Source organism: Terrapene carolina, unplaced genomic scaffold (genome assembly GCF_002925995.2).
Source record: "Terrapene carolina triunguis isolate 2854851 unplaced genomic scaffold, T_m_triunguis-2.0 Scaffold234, whole genome shotgun sequence".
Lineage (NCBI taxonomy): Eukaryota > Metazoa > Chordata > Testudines > Emydidae > Terrapene > Terrapene triunguis.
The window spans coordinates 2,846,599-2,872,707 of NW_020664585.1; the positions used below are offsets into that span (position 1 = coordinate 2,846,599).

At 45.5% G+C, this 26,109-nt stretch overlaps 1 protein-coding gene across 1 annotated transcript in view; it reads right to left on the bottom strand.

Moving 5' to 3' along the window:
* Nucleotides 1–26,109, bottom strand: part of KIAA1671 (KIAA1671 ortholog) — a 105,246-nt gene that overhangs the window by 8,829 nt on the left and 70,308 nt on the right. Inside the window, 1 exon segment of the mRNA XM_024196399.1 lies at nucleotides 16,611–16,729. Coding sequence (XP_024052167.1) covers nucleotides 16,611–16,729 — 119 coding nt within the window.

Here is a 26,109-nt window from a genome sequence, read left to right on the forward strand (position 1 = left end):
AGCCATGCTTTCTGCAAAGGAGCAACACCAGTCCCACAAGACCAGGTCTTTGCACCGCCATAGATGACAGACGGGATGTGGCCCTTAATCATTCAGAGTGAAAGCTGAAACCACGTCTAGAGATAAGAAATGTATCATTTGGAGACACTACAGGCCAGCAGAGAGGGGTGAATCATTTTCATTGTAATAACTTTTTCACCACAAATGGCTTCACTTAGGATTCACCTACACCAGCGGTACGTGTACCCCTGGGGGTATTCAGGGGTCTTCCAGGGGGTACATCAACTCATCTAGATGTTTGCTTAGTTTTACAACAGCCTACATAAAAGCACTAGCGAAGTAAGTACAAACTAAGAAAATAAGCAATTTTTCAGTGATAGGGTGCTGTGACACTTTTATATTTGTATGTCTGATTTTGTAAGCAAGTAGTTTTTAAGTGAAGTGAAACTTGGGGTATGCAACAACAATCTGACTCCTGAAAGGGGTACACTAATCTAGAAAGACCACTAATCACTGGTCTATGCACAAAAATGTGTGTGAACTTAAAATAGCAGTAAAGACACAGCAACTCTGCTTTTAACCTGGGTTCAACCCCAGGCTGCCCTGTTATACTTGAGCTGCTAATCGGAGTTTCAAGGCAAGTTGCCATGTCTTCTATGCTATTTTAACCAGAGCCAGCTAATGCAGGTAGGCTAATCCGAGTTAAGGACACCCCCCCCCTTTTTTTGTTTTGCTGTGTAGACATATCCGCTAAGTCAGTGGTTCTCAAACTTTTTTTTCCCCGTTGACCACTTGAAAATTGATGAGGGTCTCGGCAGACCACTTAATCATCTTTCCAAATATTTTTTGTACCATTTTACTACTGTAAAACACTTTGGATAAAAGTGCTATATATATAAAAAAAAACTTTATAACAATTGACTTTTTTTGTTCTACAAATAAAAGCACACAACTCATATTTTCATATAGTAGTTTTACCTTTCTAATGTGATGGATGTGCCCTCTCTTCCCCTCCACGGCAGCCCCCGAGCTGGGAAGGAGGTGGGTCTCTCCCTCTCTCCCCCACCATAGCAGCCACAGAGCTGAGGCTGGGAAGGAGGGCAGTCTCTCCCCGGCAGCCGCAGCCCTGGAGCTGGGGAAAGTTGCCTCTTTCTCTGGCTGCCGCAGCCCTGCACATCCCAAATTCCCCCCACCCCCTCTTCTCACCCCACTGCCCCCTCCTACCTACCTCCATTCCCTCCAAGGCCACCACCTCACCTTACATGTGCGTCTTCTCCGGGGTCCTGGCACCTAATTAGTGAAGCCATGCCTGCGTGGCTCCACTAATTAGGTGGGTGGCCCTTCATTCTCTCGTGTGCAGTCGCCCAGGTGCCCACCTTAGAGGGAACTATCCACGGACGACCTGATTGGAGCTCGCGTACCACTGGTGGTCCACAGACCACAGTTTGAGAACTTCTGCTCCAAGTATCAGAATTACACAAATAGAATACATACAGATAAATGTAAAATTTCAACTCAAGGCATAATTTTGTTTACAGCAAATGTCCAAACAAATATCTGTTGTTAGGTTCTGCACAATGAAGCAAACTGTCTGGCGATCCTGAACCAGGTTCCACATTAGATGCACAAAAGGGACAGACCAGATGAGTTAGAACTGCAGCACATTTGAAAAGAAAACAAGTCAGAGGGATCATGCCCTGTCTACAGGCCTCAGGAGCAATGAAGCTGAAAAAAGCATTATTTTCATTACTCGTTTGAGTATGAAGTATCTGTATATGGATGAACATAGAGAAGTAAGCCCTAGTCTATTTTAGAGAGGTTCTTATACTGTGCTCATAATGGTAGTATCTGAGTGCTTTCCAGAAGTGCATTAAATGATATGTCTAACATGTCACGTGTTTGTTCTCTCGTTTTCTCCCCAGGGTAACAAGTGTGTGCAGGGGAGTGTTTTGTTTGGGAATTTTTACATTCAAACACCCCCCCCCCCCAATATATCTTAGACAAGGCAAGGTGAAAGAAATGTGCCTTGCACTCAGAGTGGAGGGTGGTGAGATTTGTGATGATCCTTAGCGCCGGTGGGAATTCATTTCATAGTCTTGGGCAAGCCCCTGGAAGTACCTGTACTGTTTGCTCGGTACTTAGAAAGCTCTTTGAAGGGGCAGTGAAGAGTTGGGCTGTGAGTAATTTCAGCTACTTCTAACTCAAAGGAAAGTGAAATACTGTCAGCAATACAGTGAAATTAAATGTTGTCCGATTCTGAGCTGCTTAAGTCACTGGCCTGACCAAAGGTCAGCACTTCCATGACTCTCCGCTGTCAGGGCAGGTGGGAAGATGCTATCCTGTGATTGGGAGGCATTAAGCTTAAACAGCATTAGGATTTATTTTTTGTCTTTCCTATCTGCAATTATATTTGTTACTTAAGGTTCGATCTAGTCAGAGAAATACTGAAGGGTTGATCCCTCGATAGGCAACCATCAAGAGTTTAACCACTCAAGAAAATGAAACCAACACTGGCCTGATGAACCATAGTTGCAGAGGTGGGACAGAGGGGATCACTAGGTTAAATAAATCCTAAACTATTGTGGAATTTAGCAGTCGTAAGCAACAACTTGAACTACACCTGGGAGTAGCAGATAAGCAGGGTAGGGCACAGCATGCCAGTGTTATATATACTCATCACAATTCGCCCCACTCAGGATCTGTATTGACATATTCTGCGCTAGCTCAAGATTCTGGGTTCTTTTAAAGAGTATCCCCTAAGTACAGCACACAAACGACTAGCCTCAAGATTAAAAAGGTGTGAATCACTAATGTGAGGTCAGCACCAGAGAGGAAGGGCCACAGACACCCAAGAGTACTGCGGAAAGGGATCTGGGGGTCATAATGGACCACAAGCTAAATATGAGTCAACAGTGTTGTTAGTGTAACACTGTTGCAAAAAAAAAGCAAACATCATTCTGGGATGTATTAGCAGGAGTGTTGTAAGCAAGACACGAGAAGTAATTCTTCCGCTCTTCTCTGCGCTGATTAGGCCTCAACTGGAGTATTGTGTCTAGTTCTGGGTGCCACATTTCAGGAAAGATGTGGACAAATTGGAGAAAGTCCAGAGAAGTGCAACAAAAATGATTAAAGGTCTAAAGAACATGACCTATGAGGGAAGCTTGAAAGAATTAGATTTGTTTAGTCTGGAGAAGAGAAGACTGAGTGGGGACATGATAACAGTTTTCAAGTACATAAAAGATTGTAACAAGGAGGAGGGAGAAAAATTGTTCTCCTTAACCTCCGAGGATAGGACAAGAAGCAATGGGCTTAAATTGCAGCAAGGGAGGTTTAGGTTGGACATTAGGAAAAACTTCCGAACTGTCAGGGTGGTTAAGCACCGGAATAAATTGCCTAGGGAGGTTGTGGAATCTCCATCATTGGAGATTTTTAAGAGCAGGTTAAACAAACACCTGTCAGGGATGGTCTAGATCAAGGGTGAGCAAACTTTTTGGCCTGAGGGCCACATCTGGGTGGGGAAATTGCATGCAGGGCCATGAATGTAGGGCTGGGGCAGGGGGTGGGGTGCGGGAGGGAGTGCAGGTTGTGGGAGGTCGTGTGGTGTGCAGGAAGGGGCACAGGGCAAGGGGTTGGGGTGCGGCAGGGGGCTCAGGGCAGGGGGTTGGGGTGTGGGGTGCAGGAGGGGTTCGGGGTGCAGGCTCCGGCCCGGCGCCGCTTACCTCAAATGGCTCTGGGGTGGCAGTTGCGCGCAGCAGGGGCTAAGGCAGGTTCCCTGCCTGCCCTGGCCCCGCGCCGCTTCCGGAAGTGGCCAGCATGTCCGGCAGTGGCTCCTGGGGGTGGGGGGGGTGGGGGGGCCAGGCAGCTTTGCCGCATGCTGCCTTCACCTGTGGGTTCCACACCCAAAGCTCCCATAAGCTGCGGTTCCCCATTCCCGGCCAATGGGAGTGGCGAGGGGCGATGCCTGCAGATGAGGGCAGCGCACGGAGCCCTCTGCTCCCCCCTCCCCCAGGGGCCGCAGGGACGTGCTGCCGGCTGCTTCCGGGAGCAGCGCGGGGCCAGGGCAGGCAGGGAGCCCGCCCTAGCCCCGCTGTGCCATGGGGATGGCAATCCCGCGGGCCAGATTGAAAGCCCCGACGGTCCGGATTCAGCCCGCGGGCCGTAGTTTTCCCTCCCCTGGTCTAGATAATACTTAGTCCTGCCATGAGTGCAGGGGACTGGACTAGACGACCTCTCGAGGGCCCTTCCAGTTCTATGCTTCACTGTGGCAATGTGCTACGATCACATGCTGTGGAATACCATGCTAGTTACAGAGTTTCAATTTACTTTGCTTTCACTGGGTTTTCAAATGGTTTTCACTCCAGTTCAACATTAGGAGCATTTTGCCTCTCCAATCATTCTAATAAAGAAAAACCCCTCCACTTTATTCTGGGGGTATTTCAGTGAGTCACTCACCTTGCCCCACCCCAACAAGCAATTGTTTTTTAAAACAAATGATATGAAGTTACTCATGTTCAGCAGCAGATGGCATCAGAACCTAGAATTGGAATAGGAAGGTCTTTAAAGGCAGATCTTTTTTTAAAAGACACACTTTAATAAAACAAATACCAAGGTTTTGAAGACCTGTGGGTGATCATTAGCAGCAGTCACTCAGTCCTGGAAAACCTCCCCCCACTCCAACCCCAAACTTAGCTATCAAAGGAATCACTCTACATCCAGACAAAGACTTATATTGGTCAGTTATCTTGCATAACCATTGTGGGACACAGGGTTGGTGCAGCGTTTGATGTGGGAGGAGAGAAGTGGAAATAAAGCAGTTTCATGGTGTGGCAAAGCTGATGTGGTGGTTTTATTTTTTTAAATGAGAAGCACTCAGGGCTCAGACTCATTTCTGCTAAGAGTCCTTTATGATTAAGTATGTGCTTTTGAGAAGTTTCTAGCTAAGCTATTTTAAGAAACAAAAAACCTTAAACTGTGTGCGCGTGCGTGTTAAATATACATATGTGCACATTTTTGAAGAGCAGCACTCAGTACTTGGTGTGACTGACATTGATAACAATCTTGAAAGGAAAACATTCAAGAATGTACTGTTGGAAAAAAGAATTTTTATCAAGCAACAGCAAACATGTTAATTTCCAGGTTGGCAGGGACTGGTGGCACTGCACAGGCAGAGTTTCCAGCAGATAAGCAGAAGAAAGGTCTCTTGCTTCCCTCAACAGTGGCCCTGCTCCCAGCCAATTAAGAAGTGGTGCTAATGAGCTCCAGAGGGAACCTTGTCTAGTATTCTTTATTAGGAAAGATGGTTGGTATCTGCAACTTTAAGCCTTCTAGATTCAGAGTGTGGAAGAATGCAGAAATGTGCGAAGAGAATTTTGGGACATAGCACCTTTTGTGGAATTTAAGCTACACATTTAAAAATCTTTTCTGATTTGTAAGTCTCTGGAAAAGTTCTCCCATACCACACCCTTGGACTGAAAGTGATGTAGGTGTGGGCAGCCTTGAAAAGTGAAAATGTTTTGCTTCAACAGTATTAGAAAATACAGTTGCTCTCACTGGATTAAACTAATTAGTGGCTTCCTCATCACAAACTTTTGAATAGATTCCCTTTTGGAGTTCCTGCACAATTACAACATCATTACATTCTAAATATTGTGACACAGCTCATCAATAAGAAAATGACAAAGATAACTGGAGCACGAGAATATATTACGCAGAGTAGATTTTTTTCCTCCCCAACACCACATTAAGTAAAGGAGCCAAATCAGAAATTAAAATCTACAGTATCATTTAGACTAGATTGCAAGGTCTCTGGGCTAAAAATCTGTATGCTTCCATGTTCTGTATATCACACAATTATTAAAATACCATATCAGTGCTCAAAATACTGTATATGCCTTTCACAAAGCCTGTCTGTTCCTCTAAAAAGTAAACCCAACATTGCCATACAAAGTGCACCCAAACGTAAGAACAGGTACCATACAAATTAAGCAATGAATATTTTATTTTCATTGTTCATGTAAAAGGTCCTAGCAATTCTCTAAACTGCTGTAAAGAATATGCTGCTTTACTCAGTGCAGGAGATTGTGTAATACCAGAGTCTGGAAGTGTAATACGGGGACATCCTGTTTTAACTTGAATACCTTTGTAATCTATTAAAGAGTCAGAGTCAACTCTCTGTATCTACACACTGCAAATAAATAGCCACATATGATGCAAAATAATTTCCACTTAAAGATTTCAGTTACAGGATATGAAAAGGTAAATTCATGCCATTGTAGCTTACTGATATTGGATTACATTCAGTTTCTTTTCTAAAACTTTCCAGTAGTCCAAGGAAATGGCTAAAATGTTACCTGGTATAAAATCAGAATATTACAATTCCATTATGTAACTAATATGTCTCTCTTTTATAGAAGAGACTGAATTTGACTCTGAAGACTATCATTTTTAAATAATTACTGCAAAGAAAGATTGGGATAGCTCACTGAAGAACTTGAGAAGGTTTATACAAAAAATTCTCTTTATTTAAAAAGAGAAAATCTGAATAATTGAACCATCACTACCCATTTTAATGAACAATCTGCTAAACTGCATTACAAATGAGACTCTTATGCTAGCTCCAGCAGTGCCTAGCTCCACTGGGAGAGGATCTCTAGTTCCTCTCTCTGTGAAGCGTACCCATAAACAGGGCCCTGTGTATCTGTGATTTTGCAACTACTGATTTTGCCTTGGAATTCCCCTCTTGCCTCAGAATTGTGCTTCAGAATCTTCACTGTCATTATAAAAAATTATGTTCCTAGCCCTTAAATTTGGGGAGATAACCTTGAAAACAGCAACAGAGCATAAATCAATGCAGGGATATCGCTGAGACATTCCTGAAAAGGACTAAAACAATGGCTCTTACAGAGCTGTCTTGTTCATCTGAATCAGGGCCCCACGGGGTATGTCTAGACTGCAATGAAACACCTGCAGCTGGCCTACGTCCGCTGTCTTGGGCTGGGGGGCCGGAGGGGCTGGCTATAAAATTGCAGGTTAGATGTTCGGGCTTAGGCTGGAGCCTGGGCTTTGGGACCTTCCCCCCTTCCAGAGTCCCAAAGCCGAGGCTTCAGCCCGAGCCAGAACGTCTACACTGAGATTTTCATAACCCCGCAACCCAAGCTCCACAAGCCTTAGTCAGCTGACATGGGCAAGCTGCGCATGGACTCCATGGGAAGGGATGCAAAACCATGCTCTGAAGTATCCCTAGCCTCTGTTTGCCAGAAGCTGGGAATAGGTGACAGGAGATGGGTCACTTGATGATTACCTGTTCTGTTCATTCCCTCTGAAGCATCTGGCATTGGTTATTGTTGGAAGACAAGATACTGGGCTAGATGGACCATTGGTCTGACCCAGTATGGCCGCTCTTACGTTGTTATTCAGTGGCCACAAAAACCACCTTTTCCCTGAGATACCAAAAATTTCAGCATTATGGACAGAGAATTCACCATTTTGCTGCAGCCAGGCACCCAACATTTTATTTTCTGTCTGCCTTGCCAGGACCAACCTGAAGCAGCAGCCTCTTGCTCTCCAACTTTCCCCACTTGGAGGAGGTCATTAGATTACAGTGCACGCTTCCTGCACTGTTCCTGTAGGCCAGACAGCTGGAGCTCAGTTTGCAGACAGGATGTGGGGAGAGCCAGAAGTGTAAGCCGTCAAGCTGGTCTGCCTGGAGAATTAGCACTGCAGTTGAGGTCCAGAGAGCTGGAGAGATGAGCTGTTGAAACTGGCTGCCCAAGAGGTTCCAAGCTGGACCACCTAGACAACATTGTGGTAGCCATGGCCCAGGGAGCCAGGCTGTCTGGAGAACATACCGAAAACCCCATTCTCAAAAATAATCATGGTTTGAATGTGAATGAGTATTTTAAACTGTGTCTCATAGGAGTCAGTATATATTTGAGGTCAGGCCTGGGAATGAAGGATACGATATATCACTGGACGAGAGCAAGTTACCCTAAATTCCTCAGCAGTGTTTTCTTGCAGCAGAATTTGGTCTCATTGTGCCATGGAATACAGCCCCTGCCCTGGCCATAATCCCGCACCCCAAATAACTATAACTGCTCTCTACAGTTAAATGATTGATATACAATGCAACTACTCAGGTAACTCATCACCATGCTTCTGTACAAAACCTGTTCTTAAACCCTCAAGTCTTAAAAGCTTCCCCAACCATAAAAATAAACAAGCCTGCAACAAAACATCCAGCAAGTTACTGAACTACATTTCCCATAACACCTTAAGGCTAGGTTAGGAGTCACACAGCCATCCCACATTTAAAAAACCCACCCCTCAGATATAGAGGCCTTCTAACTATGAGGAGGAAACAGGGTAAGCCTTCTAGCTCCATTCATCATCCTGTTCCATAAACAAACACAACATTTACATACAACCCAATAAAATCTGATGTCCTTTAACAAGCACTCCATAATTCTCCACCCCTCAGTCTCACAATGGCTATGTTTTAAGCATCTCCTTTTCCCTCAGGAATAACTTTTTACACTCCGTGCACCTTGCAGGAGCACTGGGTATCTAAGCACGGCAGGAGGCGCAGCACAGGAGGCACCAGGGTGGGGGATGCACACAGATGGCCTTTGCTCTTTGTGTTTCCCATACCCTGGGCTGCTCTGGAGGCCAGTCCCCAGTGTACCCTGGAGCAGCTTTGGAGGTAGCTTTAGCTTACACCACCTTGCCCACAGCCATCAAAGGGCTACTTTGCAGCTCAGGATTGCTGGAGCACAGAGCCCTTGGGCCAATCTCCCTGCACCCAACAGCATTGTCTGCCCCCGCACTACACAATTCCCCTGGGACATTCTCTCCCTATCTGCCGAAGGAGCTGTCTAAAAGAGGCATAGCAGGGCAGGGATCTGGCCAAGAAATTAAATAAAGCCATTCAATCCCAAACAGAGAAGACCAAGTTAGCTCGTGACTCACATGATGCACGATATGTTTTTGCAAAACAAAGTAAGGTGTAAAATTAGGTTTTATACAAATACAGCTTGAACATTTGGAAGAGTGTGCAAAGTACATTCAAAATAAAACACAACCAAGAAAAATTGACAGAACAAGCCCCAAGAGAGCAGGTCTCGATCAGGAACACAAACAATATGGAATTAAACATGCAAAGATGGCTGAAAACAGGCCAAGGGCTAAATCAGCTAGTTGAGAGTCGTTTGAGAGAAAACAGTGAACAATGAGGCAAGCTAATGGTTTAAAGCAGAAACACTTTCCCTTTAAGAGCAGAGAAGGTTCATATTTAAGATACACAAGCTTTTTTATTAAGCGTGAAGCAGATTGCCACCACAAGACTAGGAAACCTCGTTTCTTTATTACATCTGTACGGTTAGAGTATTTTTAACTGTCAGGCTCCATAGTACTGAACGTTTCTATTAAAAGATAAACAGCAAAAGTTTCCACCATTCCCTCCCCGCCACATACCTCCCTCTAGCTCCACTGCATACTAAGAAGATCTGAATCATGAACAGAATATACAGGTAGCTTTATATCTTCTAAGCAAATCCAGTATTTGAAAAATCAACTCCTCCATCTACCTGTTGAGTCCTGAGTTTGGGCATCAGCGTTCCCCCTGCAATGAATGATGGAATCACCCTACAGGAGAGCAGGGAGGGCAGCCAAGTGCCTAGGATCCCATCAAGGCATTTCCTGCTCTCCTTTACGGGTGATCTCAACATTTGCTGCAGAGGAAAAACACCCCAGCATTCAAGGCTTGACAATTCAATGCCTAAATAAATTAGCATTTTTAAGGTGGCCTCCTTTTCTATCATGGGTTAACCACAGCCACAATCCAGCTTTGAAATAAATGTTCAACTGGTCTTGCTTTTGAATTTGAAAGGAAGACGCCTTTGTTGTTGGAAACTGATTTCACAGAGAAGGCAGCTGCAAAATACTTAATTAAAGTTTAACTTACTGAAGAGATTTAGATGTTGGCATATCATTTTGTCAGCCCATCAGGCCTTCTCAACCATAAAGCTACCCAGCCTTAGCACGCATAAAATATTTATATTGCACCATCTCCCAGATGCAAAACATATTCTGAACACAAGTGACGTTAGAACTGCAGTAAGACTCGGCGTTAAAACGGTCATTTCTACATTGTGTTTAGCATTTAAGCTATTGCACTGACAGACTGATCTGAGACCAAGACAATACCTAAACACAAATAGGTGAGTGAGCAAGCTTACAATTTTCATTCCACGGGGCCCTGGCTTTAAATGGTATTAAAAATGAAAAGTTGACTTTGATAACTCACCCACCTTCCTGCTGGGCACCTCAGTTATAACCATACTATGGGACTTAAATTCAAGATAAGCCAAGGTTGGGTACACCTTAATACAGCAGAACACCACCACTTTGACTGGAACAGAGTGCTTGAAAGCATCAATTAATGGACATGCTGTATTTACCACTGTAGAGTGTTTGGGATTTAAAGGGTTGTTATAAGCTGCTATCATCTTATTCTGCAGAATGTTTATTTAGATATCATTAATTGGTATGGATAGATACCAGAATTTATATCAAAGAAGGCAAGTAAAACAGCTACTATGCAAGTGCCTTGTGTTAGAGTAATTTGAATCGTCTTGTTAAATTAGGGTGACCATATTTCCCTATGCTGAATACGGGACACCTGGTAAAATTACTCGTATCCAAGTGAGTTCAACGGCACTCAATCAGAACTATGCAGTACAAACATCCAAATTAACATCAAGTTGACTGGGCCCCTGTTAAAAAGAAATACTGCGTAGTTGGATTCTTTTGATTTACCTTGTTATCTTTAAGGCTGTTATCTTTAAGGCAGGGAGAGGTGAGACACACACACTCCTGTACACCTCTCTCCGTGGGGGGGGGGGGGGGGACCGACCGACCCAACCCCCCCCGCCCAGCACTCTCTGCCCTCCATGCCTGGCTGGGCCCCTGGGATGAATCCGCCTCTCCCGGTACCTGGCACTGCATCTTCCCAAGGCAACACCGGGGAGGGGATGACGGGGGGGGGACGACGACGACACAGAGGCACATATCCCCCTCCCCAGATTTCTGCCAGGGTTCACACCAGAATGTGGCCAGCAGCAGCCTTTCGGCGCTGTGCGGGAGGGAAGGGATGGGAGCTGCTTCCAGCCACGGGGGGCTGTGTCTTTGCAGAGCTCATCTCTTGCCCCCTCCCCCCCCACACACACACACTCCCCTGTGGCTGGAAGCAGCTTGTCCCTTCCTGCCCACACAGTGTCGAAAGGCAGCGAACACCTTCAGGCTGCTGCAGGCCACTGAAATAAGCCAGCCGCCTCCTGTGCCCCAGCTGCAGTGCAGACAGGAAGGGGTTAAGCCCTTAGGATGCATTGTGCACCAGGCCCAGGGAACCTGACTGCAGGGGCTTCAGCAAACCCCACCACAGAGGTGGCTCAGCAGGCGAGGGTGCCTAGGGGACGGAGCAGCCCCACTCTCCCTGGGGGCAGGACCTAGGGCAGGGGGCTGGAGGGTGAAGAGGAAGCTGCTGTGGAGCCTGCAGGGTCAGGGCACAAACAGGCTGGAAATCGCTTCCTCCCCGTCACTCCAGGGCTTAGCTGAGGGGTGAAGAGGCTTCCCCGTGCCAGCGCTGTGTGGGGCTTTGGCACATGCAGGGCTTGGGTCCTCCTGGCCAGTGCCCCAGGCCAGAGGGTCTTGGGCTTTCTCAGGGCGCTGGCTCAGCCAGAGGCAGTGGGGGAAGGAAGGAGCCTGCCAGCGAGGCTGTTGGTGAGCTGAGAACTCTGACCAGCGCTGGGAGTGGGACACGGACCACTGGGGGGGATGTGGGGCAGCAGAGGGGCTTGGGGGCGGGGGGTGAAGGGGCAAAGCAGGGAGGACAGCAAGAGGGGGAGCACGTAAAGGGTCGATGGGTGGGCAGCAGAGGCAACACATAACCGGCCACCGCCTGGCGCCTGTCTGCACTCACCAGCCACCGCAACTCGCAGCCAGTGCCGGCCGGAAATGGGACCGGGGGGGAGGGGAGGGGTCCTGCTGGCTGAGAGCCAGCACACAGCGCGGGCTCTGCTGATGGACCAGCAGGGGAGTGGCCAGCCCTGCGCACTGCAGCTTTGCCCCACCACCAGCCTTGCACACCTGTCCCCATCGTCGGCCACTGGACTCCCGCCCCCCACCGCTGGTGGGCAAGCGGCTGGTGAGCAGAGATGCGTCCAGTAGCAGGACCCACCAGTACTGATGTGGGGGAGACAGAAAATACGGGACAATTTGCCTGTTTTTAAGAAAAAGTCGGGACACCTGCAGGAGGGCTTAAATATGGGACTGTCCCTTTAAAAACGGCACGCCTGGTCACCCTATGTTAAACGGTCACTATCTAAATAAATGTGTTTGCTAAAGCCAATTGCAAGACAATACATCTGGAAACCAAGAATGCAGGTTATACCTAAAGGATAAGAGACTATTTTGGAAAGCCATGACTCAGAGAAGGACTTAGGGTCATCACAGATAATTGCCACAGCATAGCACAGTGCAATACCACGGCCCAAGGGTTAATGTGAACCTCGGCTGTATCAAAGGGACAATATCAAACACATGTAGCGAAGTGATCTTGCCTCTGTACGCAGCGTCAGTAAGAGCACTTCTAGAATACTGTGTCCAGTTCAAGGAGGACGTGGAAATGCTGGAAAGTTAAAAGGGAGGACCACAGACATAATCCAGGGACTGGAAAGCAATCCTTATGTGAGCTCAATTCATACAGTTTATTGACGAGGTAACAACCGCTGTGTGTAAGTACTTAAACATGGATAAGATATCTGGTAGTGGCAGGGCTTTTCAATCTTGCTGACAAGGCATAACATGGTACAATGGCTGGAAGTTAAATTCAACCTCAAAATAAGATGCAATTTCCTAACAGTGAGGGTAATTACACATCAGTCCAGCTGACCAGGGGAGGTGGTGGACTCTATCGCTTGGAGTCTGTAAAGTGAAATTAGATGTCTTTCTAAAAAGCTATGTTTTAATCCAGCCTCTGGGAAATTTTCTACAGCCTGTGTAGTCAGACTGAGTGGTCGTGGCGGTTCCTTCTGGCCTTGGAGCCTGTGAATCCCCCTGTTCATTCCCTTCTTTCAGCAAACCCCACAGAGGTGGGGAAAACAGGAGTGCATACATTGCCCTCAATATGCTCATACCACTTGAAACTCTGCCTTAAGACAAAGATAATCAAATCTCGTGCATCAGGTCTTTAGCCCATTGCCTGCCAGGTTCGGAAGGATTTCCCCAGCTATCCTCCCAATGCACAATTAGCCAGATGTATTTTAGGGTTTGGTTGTTTCTTTGTCTTCCTCTGAAGCGTCAGAGATTGGTCACATATGGAGATGGGACACCAGATGGGGTAGTCCAGCGCTCTGAGGTGGTATACAGAATCCTCTTTCTTAGACTCTTGCTCCCATGCTCAAGGTTAAACTAATCACCAAATTTCATAGTTTCATAGATTCCAAGGCCAGAAGGGACCATTGTGATAATCTAGTCTGACCTCCTGTATAACACAGGCCAGAGACCTCCCCCAAAATAATTCCTAGAGCAGAGCTTTTAAAAAAAAAAAAAATCCAATCTTCATTTTAAAATTGTCAGTGATGGAGAATCCACCATAGTTCTTAGTAAATTGCGCCAACGGTTAATTACTCTCACTGTTATAAATTTGCACCTTATTTCCAGTCTGAATTTGTATAGCTGCAACTTCCAACTATTGGATCGTGTTACATCTTTCTCTGCTAGATTAAAGAGCCAATTATTAAACATTTGTTCCCCTTATAGACACTTATAGACTGTGATCAAGTCACTCCTTAACCATCTCTTTGTTAAGCTAAATAGATTGAGCTCTCTGAATCTATCACTGTAAGGCAGGTTTTCTAATCCTTTAATTGTTCTTGTGGCTCTTCTCTGGGCCCTGTCCAATTTATCAACGTCCATCTTGAATTGTGGACGCCAGAACTGGACACAATATTCCAGCAGCAGTCATACCAGAGCCAAATATAGAAGTAAAATAACTTCTCTACTACACGAGATTCCCCGGCTTACACATCCCAGATCGTGTTTGCTCTTTTGGCCAGAGTCACATTGGGAGCTCATTTCAACTGATTAGCTCCTGATCTTTTTAAGTATCACTGCTTCCTAGGGTAGAGTCCCCCATCATGCAAGTATGGCCTACATTCTTTGTTCCTAGATATATACATATACATTTAGCCATATTAAAACCAATATTGTTTGCTTGTGCCCAGTTTACCAAGTGATCCAGTTTACTCTGAAGCAGTGATCTGTCCTCTTCAGTATTTATCACTCCCCCAGTTTGTGTGTCATCTCTGCAGGTGGGAAGGAATTTGTCTGCTGGTCAAACTGGAGGTGTTACCCTCTCTCTGCAGCAGGGGCATGGACCACCTGCTAGGAATATCTGGACATATCTCATTAAACCAATTCCCTGCCACTGCAGGGCCCATGGGCATTGGTGGCACCTCAATCTTTCCTGTTCTCTGCATGTAGCACACAACAGTTTGGTCTCCTGAGGACTGAAATGTTTGTGTGTAACTGGGCTCAGTATAGGCATATCTGGGCAAAGTTTAATGGCCTGTGACATATAGGAGGTCAGACTATATGATATAATGGCTCCCCTTCTGGCCTTAAGCACTAGCACCACACAACTAGGTCATCACTCATCTAATTTACAACACTGAAGTCTGGTTTTGGTCTGAAAAGCAAGTACATAAAAATGGCACTATCTTGCTCAACAGACCCGCTCCCTACATGAATTCAATCATAACTGCTTGATCTACTAAATGAGGCCATATTTTTACTGCTTTTTCCTTCTGTAGTCACCAAAGAGTGTAAACTAGATTCTATTCTGGCTCATACATGAACAGAATTATTAATTTAGTTCCAGTTGCAGGATCTTTACTATTCAAGAATTATGTAACTGGTGATCATGCATGAGCCAGAAGGAACAGCTCAAATTTCTGAGCCCAGTTGCAGCTTGCTGTGATAGTTTTTAAAAAGAGGTTTTTGCACTTATAAACCAAGCACATTTGATAGATATGTCATTCAGACACAAACATGGAACTTCATAATGCTATTTTTACAGTGACTGATCACATTTTAAGGAAAAAGAAGTAATTGGATTTCTCAAAATCTCTCAGGACATGTCTACACTGGAGCTACAAGGTGTAATTTCCAGCTCAAGTAGCCATCCCCATGCTAGCTCAATCACTTCTAAAAGCAGAAGCATATCTACAGTGGCATGAGCAGCAGGATGGACCAGCCACCAAGTACGATCCCATGTGAGAGCACGGGTAGGCACTCAGATGGTTAGTCTTTCCTGCTGTGGTTATACTTCTATTTTTAGTGTGCCATCTCAATCAGAGCTAGCACAGGTATGGCTACTTGAGGCATAGCCTCAGTCTACTGCAGGGGTCGGCAACCTTTCAGAAGTGCTGTGCCGAGTCTTCATTTATTCACTCTGATTTAAGGTTTCGCGTGCCGGTAATACATTTTAACATTTTTAGAAGGTCTCTTTCTATAAGTCTATATTATATAACTAAACTATTGTATGTAAAGTAAACAAGGTTTTCAAAATGTTTAAGAAGCGTCATTTAAAATTAAATTAAAATGCTGATCTTACGCCACCAGCCTGCTCAGCTCGCTGCCAGCCTGGGGTTCTGTTCACCTAGGCCGGCAGCGGGCTGAGTAGTGCCTGCGGCCGGAACCCCAGACCTGGGGGAGGAGGGGGTGTTTCAGGGGTCAGGGCAGAGGGCTGGGGGAGGGGGTTCAGGGCAGAAGGCTGAGGTGTGTGTGTGGGGTGGGTTCAGAGATCAGGGCAGAGGGCTGAGGGCTGTGGGGGTGCAGGGCAGAAGGCTGGGTCTGTGTTGGGGCGTGGGGGGTTCAGGGCAGAAGGCTGAGTGTGTGTGGGGGGGTTCAGGGCAGAGGGATGGGGCTGTGGGGGTGCAGGGCAGAGGGATGGGGCTGCAGGGCAGAGGGATGGGTGTGTGTTGGGGTGGTTCAGCGCAGAGGAATGGGGGGTGCAGGGCAGAGGGGTGGGGTGCTCGGCCCGTGGGGGTGCTCCCAGCCCCCTGTCCTGAGCGGCTCAGGGCAGGGGGCTGGAAGGGATATGCCCTGTTCCACCCCCTTCCCCCAGGGTCCATCCCTACCTCTCTCTGCATCCTTTACAGAGCTGTGTGAACGCTGCCGCTCTTCGCCCTCCCCCTCGCTAGGGCCATCAGCTGATTGGCCAGGGACGGAGAGGAGGAGGGGCAGGAAAGCACCGCTGGGGGAAGAAGAGGGGGAGGGGGGAAGCTTGGCTGCCGCAGAACCAAGCTTCTGCCTCCTGCCCCCGCAGGAGAGAGCGGTGGTCGGGGGGGCTGAGTGGGGCTGGGGGCCGGGACCGCGGCAGGGAGTTGCGTGCCACTCAGAATCGGCTCGCGTGCCGTGTTTGGCACGCGTGCCGTAGGTTGCCGACCCCTGGTCTACTGTAAGCTAGAGAAAACATATCTAAAGGGAAAATACAACATGCAATACCCATCCAAACCACTGGGGACAACACAGTCAGCCTTCCTCAGTCCTACCTGTCCCCACTGTGGCGCTGCTCACTCCAGGTACCATATTGACTGTCAGCCTCTTGCACAAGTGTGTCGGTGTCCTTGGCCTCTGGGGGTTGTCTGGCAAAGCACTGCCTCAGTTGATCCTGCAACACAATAGAATAGAAGTTTAACATGCAACCTTTACCAGTTTGGTTAAACAGTTTACTGAGTTAATTTATGCCTGCAGCTTTCAAATCCATAAGTCTAAAGCTGAACGAGAGTAAACTTATGCACAGAAACACAGTTTAACTAGTAAAATGTCTATAAACACCCAAAGGTTAGTAGGGTCTCTATGAAAGATGTGCTTTATTTTCATGGGCAAATCATTGGGGCCTGAAGCAGGAAATGATTATTTTGTTTCATTAACTCAAAGATAGATGGCTACAGTTAATGCCTCTTCTAGTTAACAACAGTTAGTAATTTTTGGAGGGCATCATGTAAACACACGATTCTACTGAGGGAATAACAGAAGTTGTGTACTTTGTCCTCACTTCTAGATTCTTCTATAGGAGTATTTCGGCAGCATGGAAGCTCCTTGAAATAAAATGATCTTGCCTGACAATTGCACCTGTTTGGCAAACATTGCTCTCTTGCTCATTCCTTCCTCACTTTTGTTTATAATGCTGCAGAATCATTTGATGGAGCACCACTTGATCCACTTCCTTGTTTGTGCAGTACCATCATGACTGGCTCAGTAGGAACGTGCATCGCTTAGAAACTGATGTTTGTTAATTAACTGCTGCCCAAAGTCAAAGGAGGAAGCAGAAAGCTTGCTGTGCAGGTCCACACAAGAACCTATTGTTTTTACAGACTACATTTTTTGGAATATATTCTGAATCCATAGCCTTTCCTCCATATGATCATAACTATTTGAATAGGTTATATTTGGAGTCTCATTTACTTGTCAGTGTTCCTTTTAAACACTGGATTGCTATTTTATTAGCTTTTAACTTTTTCGTTATAAATCCACAAGAACATTTAAAGCTAACAAACCTCTGAGGGAGAGAAAACAAACAGTACACAGTATCACACAGCAGTGAGTTTTCTTCAGCCTTTATACTATAGTTCCATATGTCATTAAAAACAAACTGCCGTTTTCTTTTGAAGTGTCATTTGTAACTGTGTGAAACACAGCAATAGAGTCTGATGTGAAATGACATTTCCAAGTGATCCTCAACAAGTCATTTCAACCACTTTTTCTTCTTCTCATTTCTGCACCGACTCACAGTGTCGGAAGTCATTACACACTGACATTTTACATCTGCATTGTGACATTATGTCTGATCTCCAAGTGCATTGGAAGAGAATGCCACATGTGGTTAATTTTCAATTTGAAGCCATAAACGTAGTGAGAATACTCTTTCTTAGTCATGTGTGTCATTTATTGTTCCTACAACATTTGATCACAGAAATTAGAAACAAGAGACAGAGACTCATCTTGTTCCTCGCTCCATCAGTGCAGAAAGTGCCCTAAAGCATAGATGAGTGTTTTGTCTTGTTAAAGTGAGGGAGGGGAGCAGGTGCCTTAGGAGGAAAGTGATATGGATGCTCCTTAGGGTGAGAAATTATTCAGCAGCATCCACCAAGTCAGTGAAAGGTGTCAGAGTGACAGCTCTGGAGCCCCAACCTCTGTCTAGCCACAGAACTGGAGCACAGCAAGCAGCAGGAACAGTTTCTTGCCATAGCTTCACTGAGATGACACCAGCTGATGTGGAGGGGCCATCCCTAGGAGGAGAAGGATAATTCAGTCTCCATGACCATTTAGTACTTGACCTCTCTCGAGGGACTGCCAAAGTTGCCAATCAGCACCTAACATTGAGTGTTGGGGGGGTGGCAGCTATGTTGTGGACACTTAACCTGTATGCAGGGCCAACGAGAGAGGAGGGAAGCTGGTACAAATTACCGGGGCCCAGCGGTCCGGAAGGGGGCCCGGGGCCCAGCTTCCCCTCCCCCCCCCCCCCCCCCCCCCCCCCGTTTAGCCGGCCCGCCCCCCCTGGGGGGGCCGCAAATATTTTTTCCCCGGGGCCCGCCCCCGCTCTCGGTGGCCCTGCCTGTATGAGCTGGATTAAGACCACCTAACTCATTTTACACGGGCCAACCAAAAGCCAGATGATGGTTATGATTGTCAGTTACCAAAAGTCTGTGTAGGATTTGAACCAGCAAGTAGAAGTGAAAGGCTCTCCCTGCCATTATCAATCTCCAGACAATTGAATTCTGTCACTTGGACAATTAGCTGCTGAACAAAAACCAAAGGACGCTCATTACTTTTTGAGCATGCTCAGCAAATACCAATATAAAAATAGTACAGTACACTGACAAAGGCAGGAAAAATAGTTTTTATAGGACAACACTTATGAAGATGAATGGCACATTGGTTCACTTCTATAGGAGTTGTAGTGTAGTCACAACTGTCTCCACAGAAAATTTTAAGATGTACGTATAAGTAATTACACAAGAGGGGATAGGAGTTTTATAACTGCTTGCAGAACAGTCAAGAACACAGTTGCCATGAAAAGAAAAGCAGCAGTAGAAATGCAAGCCCAACTGTGAGCCTTTGGATCTCTCACATTAAAAGAATACTGTCCACACGCCTCATGTTTGCACTACAGGAATCAATATAGAATTCGCCAATGGTTGTAATAAAAACTGTAAAAATCAACACATCCCAAGATGCACTTGCGTGTGAGCCGTACACTGAGAGCTGTGCACAGAAATTGGTTTGTGTCCTTGGTGTGGCAGAAGATTCTCATGGACGTCTTTGGAAGCTGTGCTATATAATGAATGCAATATAACAACAGGCAGGGCTGGCGGCCCCACCCATTATTAAGGTTGCCTGAAAATTCCCTTTATATGGCTCTGTTTTCAGTTGCCTATAACTTTGCCAAACTTTAACCCTTCAGGCTGCAGTTTTTCATGCTGTGTGTGTGTCTGTCTCAGGAATCTTGTGAAAATAATTTCATTAGTGTTAGGGAAATATTCAGATACTCTAGAGCTGAGCCTCATAATAAAGCCTGTGAGGAAATAAATAATTCTGTGTTCTGAGCAGGGTTTGAATAGTGCGCAATAACTAAGACCTAGGGTCACACATTGAACAATTAGAATATTGACTAGCTGCTCATTAAGCAAGCACCATCCATCCAGTGCCCTGAATAAAGCAGGAAAAATAGTATGTGATCATGCAATTAAAGACTGTATCATAGCGCACAATGCATGCACACAAGAGGGCTGAATGATGGTTGCATGGGCAACCTTAACTCTGGCATTTCCTAACTTCTGAGAGCTTGACTTTGCATCCTTAATAATGTATTTTAGCAGTTTGTGCCTGTAATAAATAATAATAATCTCTTCTAAAACGTTCATCCATAGTTCTCAAAGCGCTTTATAAAAAAGTATAATTATCCCCATTTTTGGATGTGGAAAACTAAGGCACAGGGAGGTGAAGTAACTTGCCCAAGACTATATACGCTATGCAATATAAACTGAATGTTATTCTGGATAGTAAATGTACTAAATGATAGCAAAGGGTTCTTTTAACATTGATTGGCTTGCTATAGGTACCCATCTTCAAGTTAGTCTTGTGAGGCACTCTGAATGGTGTTTTATGGAAAGCAGAAGTGTAAAAAAAGTCTTACATTCATTTTCAGTAAGCACTTCTCTGAGTTCCTATAAACATAGGTATAAAATTACCATATATCCCGGTTATTTTTCAGCTGAAGTCACAACACTGATTTAGTACATTCAAATATTTGCTTTGTTTTTACATTTCCTCAATTTGCTACGACTATGTACTTGGTAATGCTGTAAAAAACCCAAATGTAATAAAACAATATTTGGGATGGAAAAAGCAGAGACATTCATAACTGAAACTTCCTACTTCACTGCCTCCCATCTCTTTTCCTTGGATGGTAAAAACAAGCAAACACAAACAAACATTTTCTCCAAGGTGGAGGCAGGAATCAGAATCTTAACCTCAACTGTGCCTGTCATTTGTTCAGTTATATGGCGGTCACAACTTCTCATTAGTCAGCAAACTCTGCATTTAATAAATACACGGGGCTAGATTCTCAGCTCCAGTTTTGTCCCCTTGCACCACCCGAGCGACACAATGGGGATGTAATCCAGGCAGTTGAGAATTCCCCCAGCAGAATTAAGGGCAGAACACTTTCCCAGTAGTAGTAGTAGTGTTGCATAATGACAGATATTAGAAGGTGTTTGATAAAAAGCAAACCAGATTAAAGTGTAGCTATAATGGAATGAATTAGAAGGGTAGTAATAGATATAACCGAATATCCTTGCCTTTCTGCATTGTATCTCTCATCTTTCATTTTCAAATAACTGTCTAGTGAAGCTAGCAGGTTGTATTACTAATAGATATAAGTGACAAATATGAAGGAATCGATCCCCTTTTGGGGTGGGGGGGGGAGAAATGGGTCATATTTGATGTTGTTGATATCCTGAATTTGCAGCCGACAGATGTAAAGTTACAGCTATAACATCCTACTCCAAAGTAAACCACTCTAGTGCCTTCTGTTTCCCAGTGGCACTGAGTCATCCATTGAAGTTAGAAATTATGTATCATGTACAGACATGCTGGCTCCTTCTTGCATTCATTATCCCAAACGGCCAACAAACATTCGTATTTTCTTTCTAGGGTAGTGTTCAGTTCCATGCCATTTCCTTCAGTGTATAATCCTTGAGGAGGATACCTGCATGATTTTCTGCCTGTTAGGACTGGTCTATACTGGAAAATGTTACCAGCAAAAGTTCTGCTGGTGTATTGCTGCCAATATAGCTACTTTGGCAGAGTGTGTTCACATTTGGCTGCCTTTGCCAGTGCTGTATGTCCTCACAGCATCAGGCTGTACCAACACAAAATGTGTTGCGCCATGGGTAGACATCCCAGTGTACACCAGCACCATCAGCTGACGCACAACCTTGTGGGAAATTTTTGCAGTGTACTGTGGGATACAACCACTCTTATAAGGGATTGTGGGAATTTTACCCCAAACTGTCACAATTCTCTCTGCTCCATCCCATAATCTACCCTTTTGCACTAGTTTTACTCTTTCTGCCATCTGACCACAAAAGACATGGATGCCACACAGATCATTGACGCTCTCTTGTCTATTTTGAGGACAGGGCAACTGATTCTTGTGTATTTGCGGAGCCACAACTACCACCACAGTGGCCAGTCATGCACTGGGAATACAGAGGTTGGGTGGATGATACAGACGGTGAATGAAACTGATCAGCTTCTTCATGTATTTACTGACTAGCTGTGCACAGTTGAGTGGTGATTCTGGGTCGATGAAAAAAGCAGCAAATGGTGGGACCAGATCATGATGCAAACTAGGGATCACCAGCAGTGACTGCAGAACATTCAGATGTGGCAAGCCACATTCCTGGAGTTGTGTGCCAAGCTCACTCCCGTTTTGCAGTGCAGACACAAATGGGAGCTGCTGGGACAACTGAGAAATGGGTGACACACTTTCTGGAGGCTTGCAACTCCAGATTGCTATCCTTCCAGGGGCAAGCAGTTTGGTGTTAAAAATCTGCAGAGGGGCAGTCATCATCCAAGTGTGCAAGGGGAGGATACATCTTAATACTTTTGTTTTCATAGATCTCAATGCTTTAAGAGTAAATTTCTGTGGCTAAAAAATTCCTTTGTTAAGCCTGCGTTGCTTGCGGTCCTGCTACATTGTCCTTAAAGGGGATAAAGCAGAAGCCTGGAGTGCCCGCAGTCTAGGTGGAGCTCTAGTGGCACATGTATAAGTGACTGGTGGGGATGGGGAGTCTCAGACACTGATTTCAGCATGTAAAGTGGCTGAGCCCCATGTCCCAAGGAAGGGTGGGGTATGGAGTCAGGTCATAACACACAGTATGGAAGGTATCAGTATGGGGAAAACAATGGACAAGCTAAGCAAAAGTGAGTAGCTGAGTGGGAAGCGTACTACCTCATGCTCCACGTAGCCGTCTTTCTCCTTTTGTGGAATATACAAACTGCTAAAAAGCATAGCGGGCAGGGAAATGGAGAGTAGCTGCACTAAACAGAGGAGAGCAAGTTATTTATTATTTGCTTGGCACTGACAATATGCTTGGTACTGTACAAGCCAAATAAAGAAAGTCTCTCCCTTGGGAATTTAGATCAAAGAACCAGACACAGATGAGACTAGACAAAATGGGAGACCCAGAGGAATGTATCTTATTTATACCAGTATATGTCTTATTTATTTTAAAAACCCAACTGTTAACAATTCTAACCAAAAGCTTGATTGCAGCTAGTTCAGAACAGGTCAGCACTGTCCCCAGTTCTTAGTTCCAACCCATTGTTAAACTCTTGAGATAACGATTCACCTGACATTAGGACAGGGCTTCCCATACTTTTTCCAGAATGTGAATCTCACCTTACATTGCATTATGGACACTTCCCCTCCCTCTCATGATCCTGCTGATTGAAATTGCTTAATTCTCCTGCTACAAAAAATTACTACATACTTTTATCTATCTTAACACAATTTAGCAGCCAGAAATAAGAAGGGGAGAGTGAGCATGTGACCAGATGGCTCTCTAAAGACTACCAGCAAGCGCTCCATGGACTTCAGTTTAGGAATCTCCACTCCACAGCATTCAGATTTCTTCAGATAAATGCCACTGTTGTACTTCCAGTTTTCTAATCTTCTGTTTCGTCACCCAAGTATTCACTTGCTGTCTGCTATTTTCTATTTTGTGGAGGGAGTGTGGATCTGGTTCTATACTGGTCTGATTTTAACTCTGCTGAGGAGAATCCTCCACATACATATTACATAGGATTGTTTTCTCTCTACAAAATGAGGCTGCACAATAACCGCTCTCTCTACTTCCATATTAAAGTTGGTCTCCCTACAACTGCTGCCCTTGCACGGAACACCCCCAAGTAACTCATACATGTTAACAACCAGCTCTCTCGCCATAAAGCTGCAGCATCTACAAACTAGTGTCATACCGCATTCTAACATCCCATAACTCCTACCAAACAAGGTTTCCACAATTTGTCAGACACTTTCTACCAAGGCCATCAATCTCTTCCTAGCCTTCCACATGCAAATAGTTTGTTTTTTCTATATTCATAGTCACAACAAACTGTCTGTCACTCCAATCTAACCTTTGGGGGGGGGTCATTCTCAGTGGTTTGAGCATTGGCCTGCTAAACCCAGGGTTGTAAATTCAATCCTTGAGGGGGCCATTTAGGGATCTGGGGCAAAAATCTGTCTGGGGATTGGTCCTGCTTTGAGCAGGGGGTTGGACTACATGACCTCCTGAGGTCCCTTCCAACCCTGATAGTCTATGATTCTATGATTGCTGAGTCAGCTTCAGAGCTTTACTTCAGTCAGCCATTTCATCGCAAGACCTAAGAACAGCAGCAAGACCTGCATAGCCCAAGTCCTTAGGACTTCATGCTCACATGTATCAGTGTCTCAACTCCATACACTGTGACCTGTGAAGTGGCCTGCAATAAAGCTGAACAAAGTAATATGAATTACCTCATGATAGGAGATGAAAAAGGTTGTACAGTTGATCTAAATTTTCAACTATTTCAATGCACCATCCCTAGATACTGAGTCAAAAGTCTATTTTTAGTCTACAGTAAACACACCCAGCTCAGCACATATGTAGTATGAAACTGAACAGCTTCCTGCTCTGTTTTGTTCAAGTGTCTCCACAGCCTATCCAATAACATTACGATAGCAATTACTTTCCTTACTGTATGAAGTAGATTAAGGTCATGAGTTGTTACACCTTCAGCCCACGCTGTGGGTAAGTATACAGTCATGAAGAATGTATTAATTTTTCAAATATAGTAATATGGAATGTTCTTCTCCTGTCTTATGTCAGGCACTTCTGCAGCAATTTCATACAAGCCCAGGGTATTTCCTCTTAACCTGGCTAACCATGTGTTTCAGTTACTATAATATCTTTGTAGCTTCATGTTCTTGGGGGCTGAGTTAAGACTTCTGGGGTCTATTCTCTGCCACCACTCACTAGCTCTGTAACCTTGGGCAAGTCAATTCTCCTCTCTTTTCCTGCGTTTGACCAGCGGTAAAATGATACCACCACCTTTATGGTAGTGCTTTCAAAGCAGTTTACAAGTACAAAGTACTCTTCTTACTTTTCTCCCCACTTCTCCTCCCAGCTCAGTTGTTTTTCTACTTGGTGTTTGCTATATAAATCTAATCATGTTCCCATATTGCATGTTAAAATAAAACACTTCTGTAATCAATGTACAGAGACTGTTGATCACCTTGTAGCATTTTCTGCCCAAGACTATGTAGAGCTCATGAGGATTGTTGCAGTTGTATTAAGAGCAAGCACTGTGGAGCTATAACTACAGTATATGGCAATCTTACCAGCACACCATGTAGTTCCACAGATATTTATATGATAGCCCAGTAGCAAAGCTGTCATGGGATTCAGTATAAGGAAATCTTTCCCATCACAATACACTAAACAAACCTCCCTGACAGAGAAACAAGAATAATCTTTGCTAATAAAGTTTATGCAGCACCGAGACCCCCTGCCTCCAGACCCCCCACCCCTTCACTCAGACCACCCCCTATTGAGCTTCCTGCACTCAAACCCCCACCCTGACAAGCCCCATCCCCTGCAACAGCCTGAGCCCCCACATCCAGACCCTCACACCACTGACTCCCAACTAATTGCACCCAGACCCCCACCCCATGAAGCCCCACTCCCCCAGCACCCATATTCCCCCTCTGAGACCCCCATGCCCCTCCACTGAGACCCAACCACCTTCACCTGGAAGCCCCTGCAGAGTCCTATTGCCCCTGCACCTGGAACCTCCCGCCCAACAAGCCTCTGTGCATCCAGACCCCCCAACACCTAGACCCCCCTTTGAGCTGCCTGCACCCAGATTGTCCCACACAGAACCCTCTCAACCCACACCTGGATCCCCCCCACACTGACCCCTTCACACCTGGATCCTGCCTGGTTCAGCCTGCTTGCCCTACACCTGGTGCATAGGGGCAGGGCCCCAGGGTGTTTCTGAACCAGGCCCAGGCCTTGTGCTGTGTCAGGGTCAAGTGCAGCCTCACCGCTGAGTCAGTTTCCCAGGGGTGGGGGTGCTGCAGGGTGATCTCCCACCTTTGTGCAGCCAGTGGCCTGTGCTCCCCACAGCCGTGCTGGAGCCTCTGCATTTATTTATTGACAAATGAAACTTGCGGGATTTTGCAGAATTTTAAAATATTGTGCTCAGAATTTTTAATTTTTTTGGTGCAGAATGCCCTCAGGAGTAATTCTCTAAATATTTTGGTGCATTATATTGCATGTGGTTTTTCTTCCCTTACTGCCCTCATGTTTCAAGCTTCTTCTAGGCTCCTGTGTGCCCTTAACAGAATGGCATATGCTGAGAAGCTCAGGAAACAAAATGGAAAAGTGCAAAGGAGAAAGGGAATGGCAAGTAAGTACATCTAATATTAAAGCGGTACTT